Raw genomic sequence first — 14,728 nt, 5'->3', positions numbered from 1 at the left:
TGAATATATATATACATAACGCCACAATGACTGTGTGCTCTATTACTTTGAACTGAACAAGTCTGATGTAATATATTCTCCTATCGACATGTGAAACCCAGCAATGTTGAGGAGAAAAAAACCCTAAAAACTCAGCCAGCCCTCTTTATCTAAGAGTCTTTGTTATCAATTATAAAGAAAGATTTCTCCAAACAGCTGGAAGATGAAATACACAAGGAATGAAAATAAAAGTGATCATATTTTACATGTGGATACAGTATATAAAACATGTAACACCACTATTCAGATATCTTTTCTCTCCCTAAATCTAAATTATCTCAGAAGAAGTACTTCAAAATGCTCTAGAAATTTGAGTGAAATTAAAATCCATAGCCTCCTTTATATATATATATATATATATATATATATATATATATATATATATTTTTTTTTTTTTATGATAGTCACACAGTGAGAGAGAGAGGCAGAGACACAGGCAGAGGGAGAAGCAGGCTCCATGCACTGGGAGCCCGACGTGGGATTCGATCCCGGGTCTCCAGGATCGCGCCCTGGGCCAAAGGCAGGCGCTAAACCGCTGCGCCACCCAGGGATCCCTATATTATTTCTTAAAGAGATTTTTTTCTCCCTTACTCAAAGCACATATTTTTCCCCAAATTACAGTAACATATAATATTCACATTCTTTAACCTAAGAGTTGCAATTCCTTCTGGCTACTTCTGATGATTTTCCCCCCTAGAAAAAAGGCCATTATACTTCCTGGTTATCAGGAGAGCAGATCCAAAAGGTAGGATAATTGGTAACACGGAGGCCCAACAATGGCAAAGTGGATTTCAACTCCATTGCCATGAGACTGATCATATAATTTGGATATAAATGCAAATCAAAACCTGCTCCTAGAGAAACAACCCACTGAAAGACTTGTCTTGAAGGATTAATCTAAAGAAAGTGTCCCTTTTCCACAAAATCATTGATTTTGTACATTTTATTTTTTTATTTTGTACATTTTAAACTGAACTCAAGGTTTCAATATGAATGCAGACATTTCGTATTTCCTTTTAACCCTATTATCTCTGTCACCACAGAGGTAGATTTACTTTGTAACTACATTTAATGCAAAAGATAGACATAAAGAACAAGAGGTGATTTGGAACCCTAAAAGTAATGTAAATATTAAACAATGATAAGAGGTCACATCGAATCAGCATCCAAACAGAACCCAAAGGCTAGGAAACAAGGCTGAGTTTCCATTTTTCTACCAGGAGCCAGAGAGAGACTGCTTCACTTTCTGATATAATAAAACTGGTTTCAAAGAGGTCATAGCAGGTATCCATTACTATTAAATATTCTGGTAATATCTGATGAATATTTGGTACTATTTGAGGTAGATGCTTCCACATCTAAAAACAGCCAGATGAGTTAAACAGAAATCAGCAAGAGTGGCTCCTGAATGGTTACAAATTTCAAGAATGACATCAAATTATAAACTATGTATTTTAAAACGGTACCATTGGTTAAAGTTCCCAACGCTGAATACTTATTTGGCTGATGGGCACTTTCAAAAACAATATTCCCTCCAGTATTCTTTTACCAACCAGGACTTACTGGAAGACTGGAGGCCACCAGGCCACACAATGCACCTAAGGCAAGCGATTATAAGGAGGGGATGCATGCCCCGAAGTGGCTTGCTGCTCAATCAATAATCCAGACAGAACAGATGGGGGAAAAAATTAAACATCCAAACAAACTGTCTGTACACCTATGTTGTGAAAGTAAACTGCGAGCTTGCATGAACCAATTTACCACTAATTCAAAAACGAGTTTTTCCCCCTGGTAACCTTGTATTTCAGGTAATGGGTATGCATGTATTTTCTATATAAACATACATTTCTATACTTTGTCATTTGTGGAAATCCTTTACGTATCCTTATCATCATAGGAATCTGCTTTAAAAAAAAAACAAAAAAGGGGCACCTGGGTGGCTCAGCAATTGAGCCTCTGCCTTCGGCTCAGGGCATAGTCCTGGGGTCCTGGAATCGAGTCCCACATTGGGCTCCCCGCAGGGAGCCTGCTTCTTCCTCTACCTATGTCTCTGCCTCGCATGAATAAATAAATAAAATCTTTTTTTAAAAAAAAGGGAGGGTTGTTAAGTCTTCTGATCCAGATTCTAAAATGTACGGCAGCTTCAGGGGAAGTATGTATTTCATGAGAATTATGAATTCCAAGGTTTCTCAGTATTTTCTTCATAAATACAGATTTTCTGCCTGGAGCTTCACTGCTCTGTTAATTCTCAAGAGACTGAAACTGTACAGGCCACTAGCTCTTGTAAGCTGTATGCTCTGTCCTAGCACATACACCTCAGTACAGCTGACCGCGCGCTCTCTAAAGCAATCTCTGGCTAGCACAGGCAACATGCTTGAACAAGATGCAACGCTAGTGGCCGAATCACTCTTATGCACAGCTTCCCAGAAATTTCTCAACTTCCCTGGTATCCCGGAACAACAGACATCAAGGGATTTCAGGAAACTGGGGCCTTTGCCACTGAAGTTAAAACAGCTGATGTAACATACTACAGGCAATCACCAGCATGCAGCCAGTTGGGGTGGATTTTGTCTCTGTTCTTATGCTTCAGAGAATCTACAATTACACTTTATGCTTAACCTAGAATCATCCTAAAGCACTGAATGCAAATATTCATACTGTTAAAGCCAAAACACTGTACATAGCTGAGAAGAACTTTAGGTGAAAACTAGCCGCCACAGGAACTGACTGGCCTCTGGGGAAGGAGCCCCAACTTACTGACACCAAGAGACCGTCAAAGTTGAACTAGAAATATTATTTTCATTTATATTTAAATAATATCCAATTTGGGGAGAAAGTGGGATGATTTTTTTCTTTTATTTATTTATTTATTCGTAAGAGACACACAGAGAGAGAGAGAGAGAGAGAGGCAGAGACACAGATAGAGGAGAAGCAGGCTCCATGCAGGAAGCCCGACTCAGGACTCGATCCCGGGACTCCAGGATCATGCCCTGGGTTGAAGGCAGGAGCCAAACCACTGAGCCACCCAGGGATCCCCTGGGATGATTTTTAATATTATCCAGAAACAATATAAGCAGTAAGCCGACTCACAACAGTTTCAAGTCCTTAACTATGCTTATACGTGAACAGACAATGATCTACCTGAACTAATGACCATGCTCCTTCACTTCATTTCTGCCTTAATATTGATGAATCCTTTCTGGAGCCATTCAGGAGGATGAAGGTTTTCAAAAAGGCCTTAAGAGGATGAGTGTTGCATGAATTATAAATACATAAAGTAAGGATGCACACAGTATAAGAAGGGCTACTAAAACTTTGTATTTTTACAAAATGCTTAGGCATTTCAGGACTTAGTTTCATAATCTGTTAGATGTAGTAGAATTTCATCCAAGGGATCAGCAAACTGCAACTGTGTGCTACTATTTTGACCTATGGATTAAATGTGCAAACACATGTTAACTTGGACTCATTCATCTCTTAAAATCTCCAAGAGACAATACTGACAAGAACCCATGTAATGATGTCTTTTACATCTATTCTTTGTTGCATTTAAGATAAATACATACAAATTCCATTTCATACCTTTAAATCAAGTTGGGGATCTAACTGCTCCCCACATCTATACCACTCTGTGCTAGCAACTACCTTTATTCTTAATTTATGGATGCTCCCAGTTCATTCGGAACAAGTGACTGTGTATCTCTGGCTTTAAATTTCTAAGAAATTTAACATCCATTTGTGCTACTACCTCTATAGCATCACGATAACTTCAAGCAAAATCTTTTTCTTAAAATCATCAGCAAAATATTCTGGTCTCTTTCAGATATTTTCAAATTATACATTATACGAAAGATAGTAAAGGTGATAGGCTTCAAAAGACAAGGGAATAAAATGACAGCAAGTGAACGTTTTCTATAAATGAGGTTCTGAAAACTAAGAACACATCAAACAATGCATCTTTAGACATTGGAAAAAAATATTTTACACTTACATGAAATCAAATTATGTATATATTTTTTCTGAATATCAACCACAACTCGATACTATGTATTTTCCAACAGCCAAGCCATTTTTCTGCAATCTTTTTGTTAGTTCTAACTTGATTATCAAATAATTTTTATTTTTACACTATTACAGAAGTGCATTTCTCTAGGTTTCCAAAACCACCTTATTCAACCTTCCCCATCTGTCACCATCTGCTTCTTTTTAGCATGTACTTTTTTGTGTGATCACATAAGCATGTGAAAAATAACTAACATTCAGATGATTATCTGCTGGTACATTTGAGGACTGGGCATAATAAAAGTGAACTGCCAAAACGTACTTAACACTTTTAATTTTGTTGGGTCTTGCATGTAAGCTACATTTGATTTTCAAACTGTTTTACAGTTGGAAAGTTGATCAGGTACTGCTAACTCAAGAGCAAAGCTGAGACTAAATAATTAGCACTGCATAAAATGGTTTGGATTCACTGAGAGCCAAATCAAATAATAAAATTTAACAGTAAGATTTTATATGTGATTTCCAGTTTCTTTTATGATTTCTCGGTTGAAAATACAGTATCAATCACAAAAACAAAATCTCCTCAAAATATATTATTGTCCATAATGTATGGCAGGTGAAGTTTCTTTCTTTCTAATATAGGAAAGAGCAAAAACATGTTCATTTACAACCACAGACAGTAATGCATTTTTAGAGATGTGGGACACTAAATGCATACTTTATACATCTGTTAGGACTTTATTTCTTCAACCTCTTAAAAAAAAAGACATGATTTTTTTCCTTTAACAATAAATATCTCTAATTCTTCATCAAAAGAGGTAAGAGAACAAATACTTGTAAATACTTTTTCCCAGAAATGGCATTTTTATATCGTAAGAGTCATCTTTCCTGGTGTTCTCTGGAGCAAGAAAAAGCTTAAGTTTACTTAAAATTTGTTTTTAACATCAGCTATGACTAACATCTCGGACAGCTAACAATCGGTTTTGACTTGATTGCTAAGTCTTTTTTGAAGTATATTTTCATATATCCTTAAGTAGCAAAGCATTTCTGCCAGATTAGATTAAGACAATGGAAAAGGCAGGGGGTGACCACCGCTAGATGAAGCACAGGTGACATTGAGACCTCTCCATAATGTGTAAACAAGTCTTGTGTAGGAAGAGAAAACGCTGACAGTGAACCAGGGAAGCAGTGATCAGGAACGTATTCCAGGTCTGACAAGCAACTACAACTTAGACACCATGAAGAAAGTCTGGCACTGATGATGGAATGTACTAGAAATTTCAAGGTTCAAGAAAAGTGAGAGACACCATCTGAAGGGAAGAGACTGGTTTCAGCTCTTGCCCACCCCTCTAACTCTGATCATGTTGATCTGATGACATTATTGCCTGGCTCTCAATTCAAAAGTGACTTTTCTTTATCCAAGAGATCAAACCTCAACTCCTTTGCATTCCAGTCCCCATCTCTCTGCCCTATCTCCTGTCCTCCTGCTTCCCGTTCACTGCCACTGGACCCTCCCTGAAGGCCTACCCACCCTCCCACTACACTTCTCCTCCCACTATGGTGGGCATAACTCTAGTAAAGCAATTATTTTCTTGCACAGTAATGATTGTTTTCTGTCTCTCTTTTTTTTAAAGATTTTATTTATTCATGAGACACACACACACAGAGAGAGAGAGAGAGAGGCAGAGACACAGGTAGAGGAAGGTAGAGGGAGGTAGAGGGAGGGAGAAACTCCATGCAGGGAGCCTGATGTGGAACTCCTGTTGTGGGTCTCCAGGATCAGGCCCTGGGCTGAAGGCGGTGCTAAACCGCTGCTCCATGTTATCTGTCTCTTATCACCCGAGTAAACAGCAAGCTACTTGAGGACAAAACCAATTTCTTACTATCTTTGTATTCCCAGCCCCTAACATAACATATGGCACCTAATAAATACTCTGCAAATATCTCTTTAACGAACGAGAATGTTCTTCAGTGAAATGGCCCCTATCAGAGACCAGAGAAAAGAACTTAAAATTCTTGTTCTTAAAAGTAAGAGTAAATACATTCAAAGTTACCCCTATTTAACAAAAATGCAATGATTGACACAAATGCTTAAAATGTAAGAATTTAAATTGCATGAGAAGTTAGTTGTTTCAGGAACTGTCATCCCCAAATGGTAAGGATAGTAAATGGGAAAAAAAGGGGGTTGAGACTGTAATTATAGATCAATACACATCAGCCATGGATACAGAAATAGCTGTTAAAGACCAGACATCTGCAATATTAAAAAAAAGAAAAGAAAAAGGTAAACAGAAATTTCTTACTTGTTTTTAAAAATAAAATGATAATTTCTTGGGAATTATAAAGTTTCAATTTAGAAACAACTGGACTCTTCTTGCATGAAATTCTTGGTTTTGTTCTTCAGCTGATGATATAAGCATGTAAAACAGTACCTTTGCCTCTTAGATCAACTGCTTCTGTATGAAATGTGTTTATCTTCTTCAGAAATAATTTCCCCTGATTGTGACACAACTAATTTTGTTATTCTCAATACACGATAGTATTATCTATGGCGCAGGGATACTTGAACTCCAGAGAAACAAAGAGTGTGTTCTTCATGACATTCACAAAACAACCTTATTCTAGAAAATATGATCTCATATTTGAATAAATAAGGAAAAGTGTTCCGAAAATTTTACCTAATTCATCACAAAAATGGAGGATCTTAAACTCCAGATTTTATAACAGAGAAAAATAATATTGTTGGCAGCCTGCAAGGAAATAATATTTGGAAATGTACTGTCCTTCAAACTATTAGCACTTATTTATATTAGTGCAACATTCTTGAAATGTAATAACAAACTGCTATGAGTTAGGTACAGGTATAGGGAATGCTAGTGTTCTCTATGTATTCCTACTTCTTAACTTCTTTTAATTACCTTTTCCTTTTGAGCATTTATAAAGCATTCATTTTATTTTATTTTATTTTATTTTATTTTATTTTAATTTATTTATTTATGATAGACATAGAGAGAGAGAGGCAGAGACACAGGAGGAGGGAGAAGCAGGCTCCATGCCGGGAGCCCGACATGGGACTCGATCCTGGGACTCCAGGATCGCGTCCTGGGCCAAAGGCAGGTGCTAAACCGCTGAGCCACCCAGGGATCTCCTAAAGCATTCATTTTAAAAATGACAATTATTCATGTCTATTAAGTGGTCTTGAAATTGTGACTTTGGGGGCCATCATATATGTAGTTAAAATAGGAAGAGTGGCCTTTATGAGATGGACCTAGTTAGACCCCTGATCCTCTTGCTGACAAATCCCTGCTGTGTACAGACTCCATTAAAAAGAAGTTCTGATCCTCAGTTCTCTCCCTTTAAAAAAACCATCAGGGATGCTATCACCAAAGCTCATTCCAAACATGCAACACATATATATAGCAGATGTTCAATAAACTAATATCCATCCACCAAAGATCACTGCCTCCCTGTTTGGCTCCAGCCACACCAATCTTCTTAGAGTTTGAGGGAAGAACTGAGCACGTTAATGTCTCAGGGTTTTACACTAGCTGCTCTATGGGTCTGGAAAGCTTGTCTCCTTTACTTCCACAAGAGCTTTTGCCTTCTTAGCATTCAGGTGTCTGGTCAACCATCACTTCCTTGAGCAGCCTGTCATTAGAAGACTGCATCTTCCAAAGACAACTGCAACAGTGCCTTCTGTGCTCTTCTACAATGGGGACGTGGAGATCGATGTCACCACCCCTTCAACAGGTGTCGGCTCAGACTGCTCAAGCAGTCAGCCTATGACAGAGATAACACATGATTTCCTAAACCAGGCCATAAAGGAGAAGCAATGCACAAATGTTCACAACAGCATTATAGCCCCAAATTGGAAGCAAACCAAATGTCCACTGACTGCTGAACGGATAAACAAGATGTGGCATGTCCATTCAATGGAATATTAGTTGGCTGTTAAAAGGAACAAAGTACCAAGAAAATGCTAAAAACATGGATGAATCTTGAAAACACACTATGTGAAAGAAGCCAGGACACAGAACGCAGTAAGAGTAAATACATTCAAAGTATGTATTTACCTAGCCTACAAAGGCTCCCTATTGTAGGATTCCCCTGATATGAAATATCCAGAATAATGACATCTACAGAGACAAAGTAGACTGGTCTGGGTTCTGTTGTCAATGATGAAAATACTGTGGAATCTGACAGTGGTAACAGTTACACACCTGTGTGAATGTAGTAAAAAACCACTGCTGGATTTTATGGTATGTGGCCTGTACTCTAATAAAATTATTACAAATATACCGTGAAAAAGAATTTGCAAAAAACCAACAAAACATTTCTTAATGGTTTACTAGGGGAACAAAAAAGCAAAAACAATGGGAAGCAGCTGGTGACTTGTTCCCTGGGACTTCCACTTTTAGAATCCAAAGCCAGAGAAGTCCAGACCCATGGTGAGGCTGAGGCTCTAGGTCACTGCTCCAGCTGATAGCATGTCATGGTACCAGCAGACTGGAGCATCGACTGCCGGATGAGTGAGGATGCTTCCACGTTCCAGCCTCCAGCCACATGGTCCCAACACTGCTGTAAAGTCCTTCTGGCTGAGGCCCCACATGCTGTGGAGCAGAGATAAGCCATCCTTGCTGTCCCCTGAGTATCCCTGACTCTGAATCAGAGATCACATAAAATGCTTGTTTTTCACTATTACGATTTGGAATGGTTTGTTACAAGGCAATAGTAATTTGAATTCTATCTAAAATAGCTACCATACCACACCCTTCCCTTTATCTAGCTTTATTGCTCTTCCTGACCCTTATATTCATTAGATGACATTATGGTATTTACTTATTTTTATTGTTTTGCTGCAGAGAGCAGGGTCTTTTATGTCTCCTGTAACCACATCACCCAGGCAAATACTTAATACGTAGTTGACACACGATATATATTTATTGAATAAACAAATTAACAAATTATCATGGAACCCTCAGCATGGGGAGGTCACTGTTTGGGACCTCCTTTGGCATGAATTCCAAGATGTAGCTACTGTCATTTCATTAACTTTCCCTATAAAATACTTTCCAATAATGAAGTATGGAAATCCACAATACTATGAATATAAACTGTCTTTGTTTTGATGGAAAATCCAAGATGGCTTATAAAACCGCAAACATTCTTGCTGATGCCATTCGATTATTTGATTTTAATGAATGGATCAAAATGGGCATAATCTAGAAATAAAATGTATATGGCCAAAAATAAGAAGTGACTTACTCTACTGAAGCTATTAGTACCTTTGTGTTCAAAAATTTTAACCGCTACATTATTCTTGCTCTATAATACCATGCTAAACGAGTCAGAGAAAAATAGTTTTGGTTCACATTGGTGGAATTTAAGAAACAAAATAAATGAGCAAAGGGAAAGAGACAAATCAAGAAACAGACTCTTTGTAGTTAAGAACACACTGATGGGTCACCAGAGGGGAGGTGGTGGGAGGATGGATGACATAGGTGATGGTGATTAATAAGAGCCCACTTATCATGAACCGTGAGTCATGTACAGATATGTTGAATCACTATATTGCACACCTGAAACTGATAAAACACTGTATGTTAACTATACCGGAATTAAAAATTTTTAAAAAGTAGTAGGTACTGCAGTGTTTTTTTAAAGCTATATGGTTTACTTCATAAAACATTATGGCCATGTTAGTTTTTCCTATGAATGGAAGCATAGCCTACCTCTGGTGCCAGATACTCTGGTGTGCCACAGAATGTCTTCATGGTGGCTGCATCTGTAATCCCTTCTTTGCAAAGTCCAAAATCTGTAATTTTTATGTGGCCATCTTTATCCAGCATCAAATTCTCCAACTGTGTAGTAAGAAAAATGACATAATTTGTTTTATAGTTTTCAAAAATAGGAAAATACTGCTTTGCAAAATTATTGAATGCTGCGTAAGTTATTTTGGAAAGAGGACATTGCTGTAGTTAATAGAACTTTCAGCACTTACAAACCCTACAGCTTCCTGTCATGTGTAAAAAGAAACATGTTTTATCAAATACTTCATGATGATAAAATTATTGATTTTTTAAACCAATGGCAGTAAGAACCATTATTGTATAAGTTCTGAGTACTAAAACCTAAGTAACTTTTCAAAGATAACAGCGATCCTTTTTTTTTTTTTCTTAATAAATTGTGATCTAAACAACCCCAAAGAGACGAGCATCTTCTTCTAGATATATACAGAAGGTTTTCAACAATTGCTCTTGGGAATCTATTGCTATTATAAAATATTCACTTACAGAAATGTTTTTTGGTGGTTGTTGTAAATCAAACCTAAATCTTATTTTGTAAGGTAAGGCGATATCCTCTTTTTGAAGATCTTTGTAATAAAGAAATACCAACCCTTTTAAACATAAAAAGAAAAAGAATATCAAAGTCAAACATTCAACAGTTAGTGAAAATATATAGCACAAATATTATAAAACTGGAATCTCTTTGAACCCATTAATTCAAAAACACCAAAGAGAATCATGAAGACTTAACCAAAGAACCAAAGAGCAAGATCATTGACCTCAAGTGGAAATTATAAATGTCGGGAGTGGAGGTGGGGAGTGGAGGGAGGAGTTTGTGCAAAATCAATGCAATTAAAAATAGCAAAAATAACTGATCTTTTCCTCCCAATTTGAACCTAAATTTAGGATTATCATCACACAAGTACACATATGAGTTCTAACTTGTGATCCTGCAGCATTATATAGACAAGGCTCCTAAGCTTCCTCAGTCATATAGATATAACCTAAAGGTACACACAAGAAAATACATACACAAGAAACACGTGACAAATGTATTAGCAGGATAAATGACATTTAACTTAGTTAAGGAGTAGATACTGATTCTCCTCCTTTATGTGATGACATATAACAGTGCTTACCTGAACTTCTGAAGTCAATATCAATTTCAAAACAGAACTCCATATAAGAATATAAATAGATATCATATAAAATGTGATATTGTACTTTGTCATATTATCCAAGGTCTTACAAATGAAAAACCAAATACAGTTAAGGAAGCTATATTCACTAAAGAAAACATGAGAAGAGACCTAAGTCCTTGAATATAGTACTTAGATGTGGTTCTGGCTGAACTAAATGCTCAGTGCATGTTTCATGTACTGTACAGACTTCAGGGACATAAGTATGTCTTTCCTTGGTCTATAGGAAGATGAACGAACCCTAAATATATTGTTGACTCTTTCAAAAATATAAGTTCTTTAATTTTATCTAAATTCAGATATCTTGCACCTTCCTTCTGCTCCTCCACTAACTGGAACCTAAAAACCAAGCCTAATTTGCACAGTGGCAACAGGTCCTGAATACTGAAACCAGCCAAAAACATCCAGAAAGAGTCTCTCTATGTCCCTTTCTTCAGATCACCACTGCCTGGTTCTGGTCTTTCTCTTCTTCATGCCTCTTGTTTTCTATCCCTTTTCCTTCTCTTTCAAAAACACCCTCTTCTACTCTTTCCCATCTCGCCCTACTGAGAAGTATATGCCAGAGAGTCTGTCTGTTGAATAAAAAATAAAAACTCAAATTAAATCATAAAATGCTGAAACGTCTTCTGAAAATATTTAATAAATCTCTTTTCATTAACATTATAAAAATTCCTGCTTGTTTTATAAATCAGCTTTTTAAAAAGTGATTACAATAAAATAGTAAGAAATAAGGCCAGCCTAAGGGATGACAGTGAGAGGTGGAGTGAGGTAGCACACTGCAGGGGAGGCAGAAGAGGGCAAAATGGCCATATATGGAGTCAGGGAACACATATTAAGTTCAAGCTTTGTCCTTTCTAACTGTGCGACCTTAAGCATGCTATTGAGTTCTATGTCCCTCAACTTCATCTATGAAACAGAGGTAAGTAACAGGAGCATCCAAGGTGGTTGCTTTGAGAATTAGATATGGAGTGCTGAACTTTACACACCATAAGCATTTGATAGATGTATTGATCATTTATTAACAGTGGAGAGCTTAATGATGACTTAAAAGTTATCACAACGGTGTGTGCTCTTCAAGACAACACAGGAAAGTTCTGGAACAGAACCCAATAAAACACTTTGGTCAGCTCAGTGACATTGTTAAAAACACAGTCGATATTTCTACTGAATAAAACAACAAAACATAAATACTTCATTGCTTTTGAGCTCTTTTTTTTAAAGATTTTATTCATTTATTCATGAGAGGCACACAGAGAGAGAAAGAAGCAGAGAAAGAGGGAGAAGCAGGTTCCATGCAGGGAGCTCAACATGGGACTCGATCCCAGGTCTCCAGGATCATGCTCTGGGCCAAAGGCGGCGCTAAACCCGCTGGGCCACTGGGGCTGCCCTGAGCCCGTTTTTTAATGGTGTCCACCTCCTCCCACCAACTATTTTTGCTTTCTCACCATCTTAAAATATCATTTTTTTTTGAGAACGACTGCCAAAAAAAAACAACTTATCCATCAAAAGTATCAACAATAGAGATGCATCCCCTTGCAGAAAGGATATCTCCAAATCTACTCTTGTATAAAGATAAATTGGGGGTAGCCAAGTATCCGATCTTGTTAAAAAATACATAATAATTTGATGCAGATGCCTAGCAAAGTTTCTGCAAAATGTTAAATACCATCAGTGTTGTGATTAACGAATGTGAAGGATGCACAGAATCACCTGGAAATCTTTTCAAAGCAGATCAATGGCTTAAGTATAATAAATTTCACCTGGAAATCACTTCCTTCGTGCATTTAACACTAAAGGGGACTTACTTAATCACACATTCTGTGTAAAGGAGAAATAAAAATAAAAATATTTACAAATGATCTCTTTGGTTCTTTCCTAAATCTCATGGCTATCCTTCTTCCTTTGGCTGGCTGGAAAGCACACAATGCACAGTGTCGCTTACTGTTCAGGTGCTCTCTACTTGTAAATTTCAAATCCATTTGTTTTTACCTCCAATCAGTCTAGTTTCCAAGACTGAACACAGGCATTATGTTTTTGCCCCATGGGTCCCTCCACTGGCAAAAGCAATGACAAAGTCAAATAGGAGGTTTGAGAGAAAAAATTATAATTATTAACAATCTGAGTGATGCTTATTATCTGTCCAGTTAGAGAGGGTTGCTTTCTAACATTTCGTTCTTTGAGGAGAGAAAAAAAATGTTTAGACCTTACCTCACAGGGTTCCCATAAAAAAAATGGTAACATTTTTACCCAACAGGAGTGGACAGCCTCTACCTGACAAAAGGTCTTGATTCAGTGTATATAAAAAAATATATACTAGATTTGACATCTTTTTTCCTCTATGCTTTGTGGACAAGAAATCATTGCAAGAAAGTACTATGCTCTTTCTTGTTCTTGCTGGTGTCTAGCATAAAATAAAACCCTAAAAATCCTTGCTGTCCTTAATATAGTGCTTCTCAACACTTCATAGTACAATTACAAATGAAATCTGTAGGGCGTATCAGGATCAGTGGACAGGCTGCCTGAGGCCAGAGCTGACTGACCCAGAGGCTCCCTGAGCCACCTGCGCACTGCGGGAGGCCATGGCTTGGGCACACCTGTGACCCATCTATGGTGCACAGGCTGGGAAGCTCTGACACACGCCAGGCTGGCTAAGTTTTTGTACACTCCCTAATATTCTAATATAGATACACATTCTAATATCTAAGTATTGTACTTATCTCTGAGGTATCATTTTATTTAAATGGATGACACTGTGATTAAAAGAAGGAATGAGAACAGCAGTTCCCAAGGGCTCTGACAGCTGTTGGACAGTATAAGCAATCCCCCTCACTCACTCTTAGGCTCCATCATGGCACCATTATGTCAAACCCAATGTTCCATACCAAGCTGCCTTCGGGCCCAAGAATGGCATAAGGAATGTCCTCTGCATACTGCCCTCTCAGGTTTAGGGGTATCAGTGTCAACATGTCATACAAGTTGACCTGTAGGAACTTAATGACCACAGAGTTAAGACTGTGTGTTGAAATACTGAAGGAAAAACGTCTCTGCTTTGACCTGCCTGAGCTAGTACAGGATTCCTGACGTATAACAGCAGAGACCCCACCTGTGCGGCCAGGCTGCTTAAGAACCCGCCTACACATAAGGAATGTAGCCCAACAGTACAATTTCATTTTCGAGGGTGAAAGGGTTCTTAATGGCAGTGGCTTAAAATTTTTATAGAAGAGGGAATCCAGAGTGACGGACAAGAGTCAGAAGTAGGAGCTGGGGGATGGGTCTCGAGACTCGTAGGTAAAGCCAACACACTGCTCCGGTTTAGCCTGCGGGTTTATCTGGGGCAAGTGTCACGAGCTGAAGAAGACCGAGAAGACTCTCGGACTATCCTTTTGCACCAGCATCGAGCGTCGGAACCTACCTAATCTATTTGTTGGTTTCTCATGCTAATAATATAAATGGTCACATTAACCATGAAATGCTGTAATTAGGTAGAGAACCAGATCAGATGAACTACCAATAGAATGTGGTAGCAATTGATGTATGATTTTCTGCCGTTTGCCCTCTTATATAAAGTCTAGAGAAATGAATTCTTAAAGAATTCCAGTATCCTTATATGCACCTTTGCATATGTCCCTACTCAGCTCATTCTGTACTTGGATGGCATGGACTTTGAAAAGAAAGCTTTCACTTGCAAAATAAGAACAAGCA

The 14,728-nt window shown here is 37.8% G+C and overlaps 1 protein-coding gene across 9 annotated transcripts in view; it reads right to left on the bottom strand.

Moving 5' to 3' along the window:
* AKT3 (AKT serine/threonine kinase 3) overlaps positions 1 to 14,728 on the bottom strand; it is a 308,906-nt gene that overhangs the window by 51,275 nt on the left and 242,903 nt on the right. For all 9 annotated transcript variants that reach the window (XM_077901455.1, XM_077901451.1, XM_077901457.1 and 6 more), the window contains one exon: positions 9,774 to 9,902. In XM_077901455.1, coding sequence (XP_077757581.1) covers positions 9,774 to 9,902 — 129 coding nt within the window. The remainder of the gene's footprint in view (positions 1 to 9,773; positions 9,903 to 14,728) is intronic.

This window comes from Canis aureus, chromosome 6 (genome assembly GCF_053574225.1).
Source record: "Canis aureus isolate CA01 chromosome 6, VMU_Caureus_v.1.0, whole genome shotgun sequence".
Lineage (NCBI taxonomy): Eukaryota > Metazoa > Chordata > Mammalia > Carnivora > Canidae > Canis > Canis aureus.
This window is presented reverse-complemented; position numbering and strand designations above follow the sequence as displayed.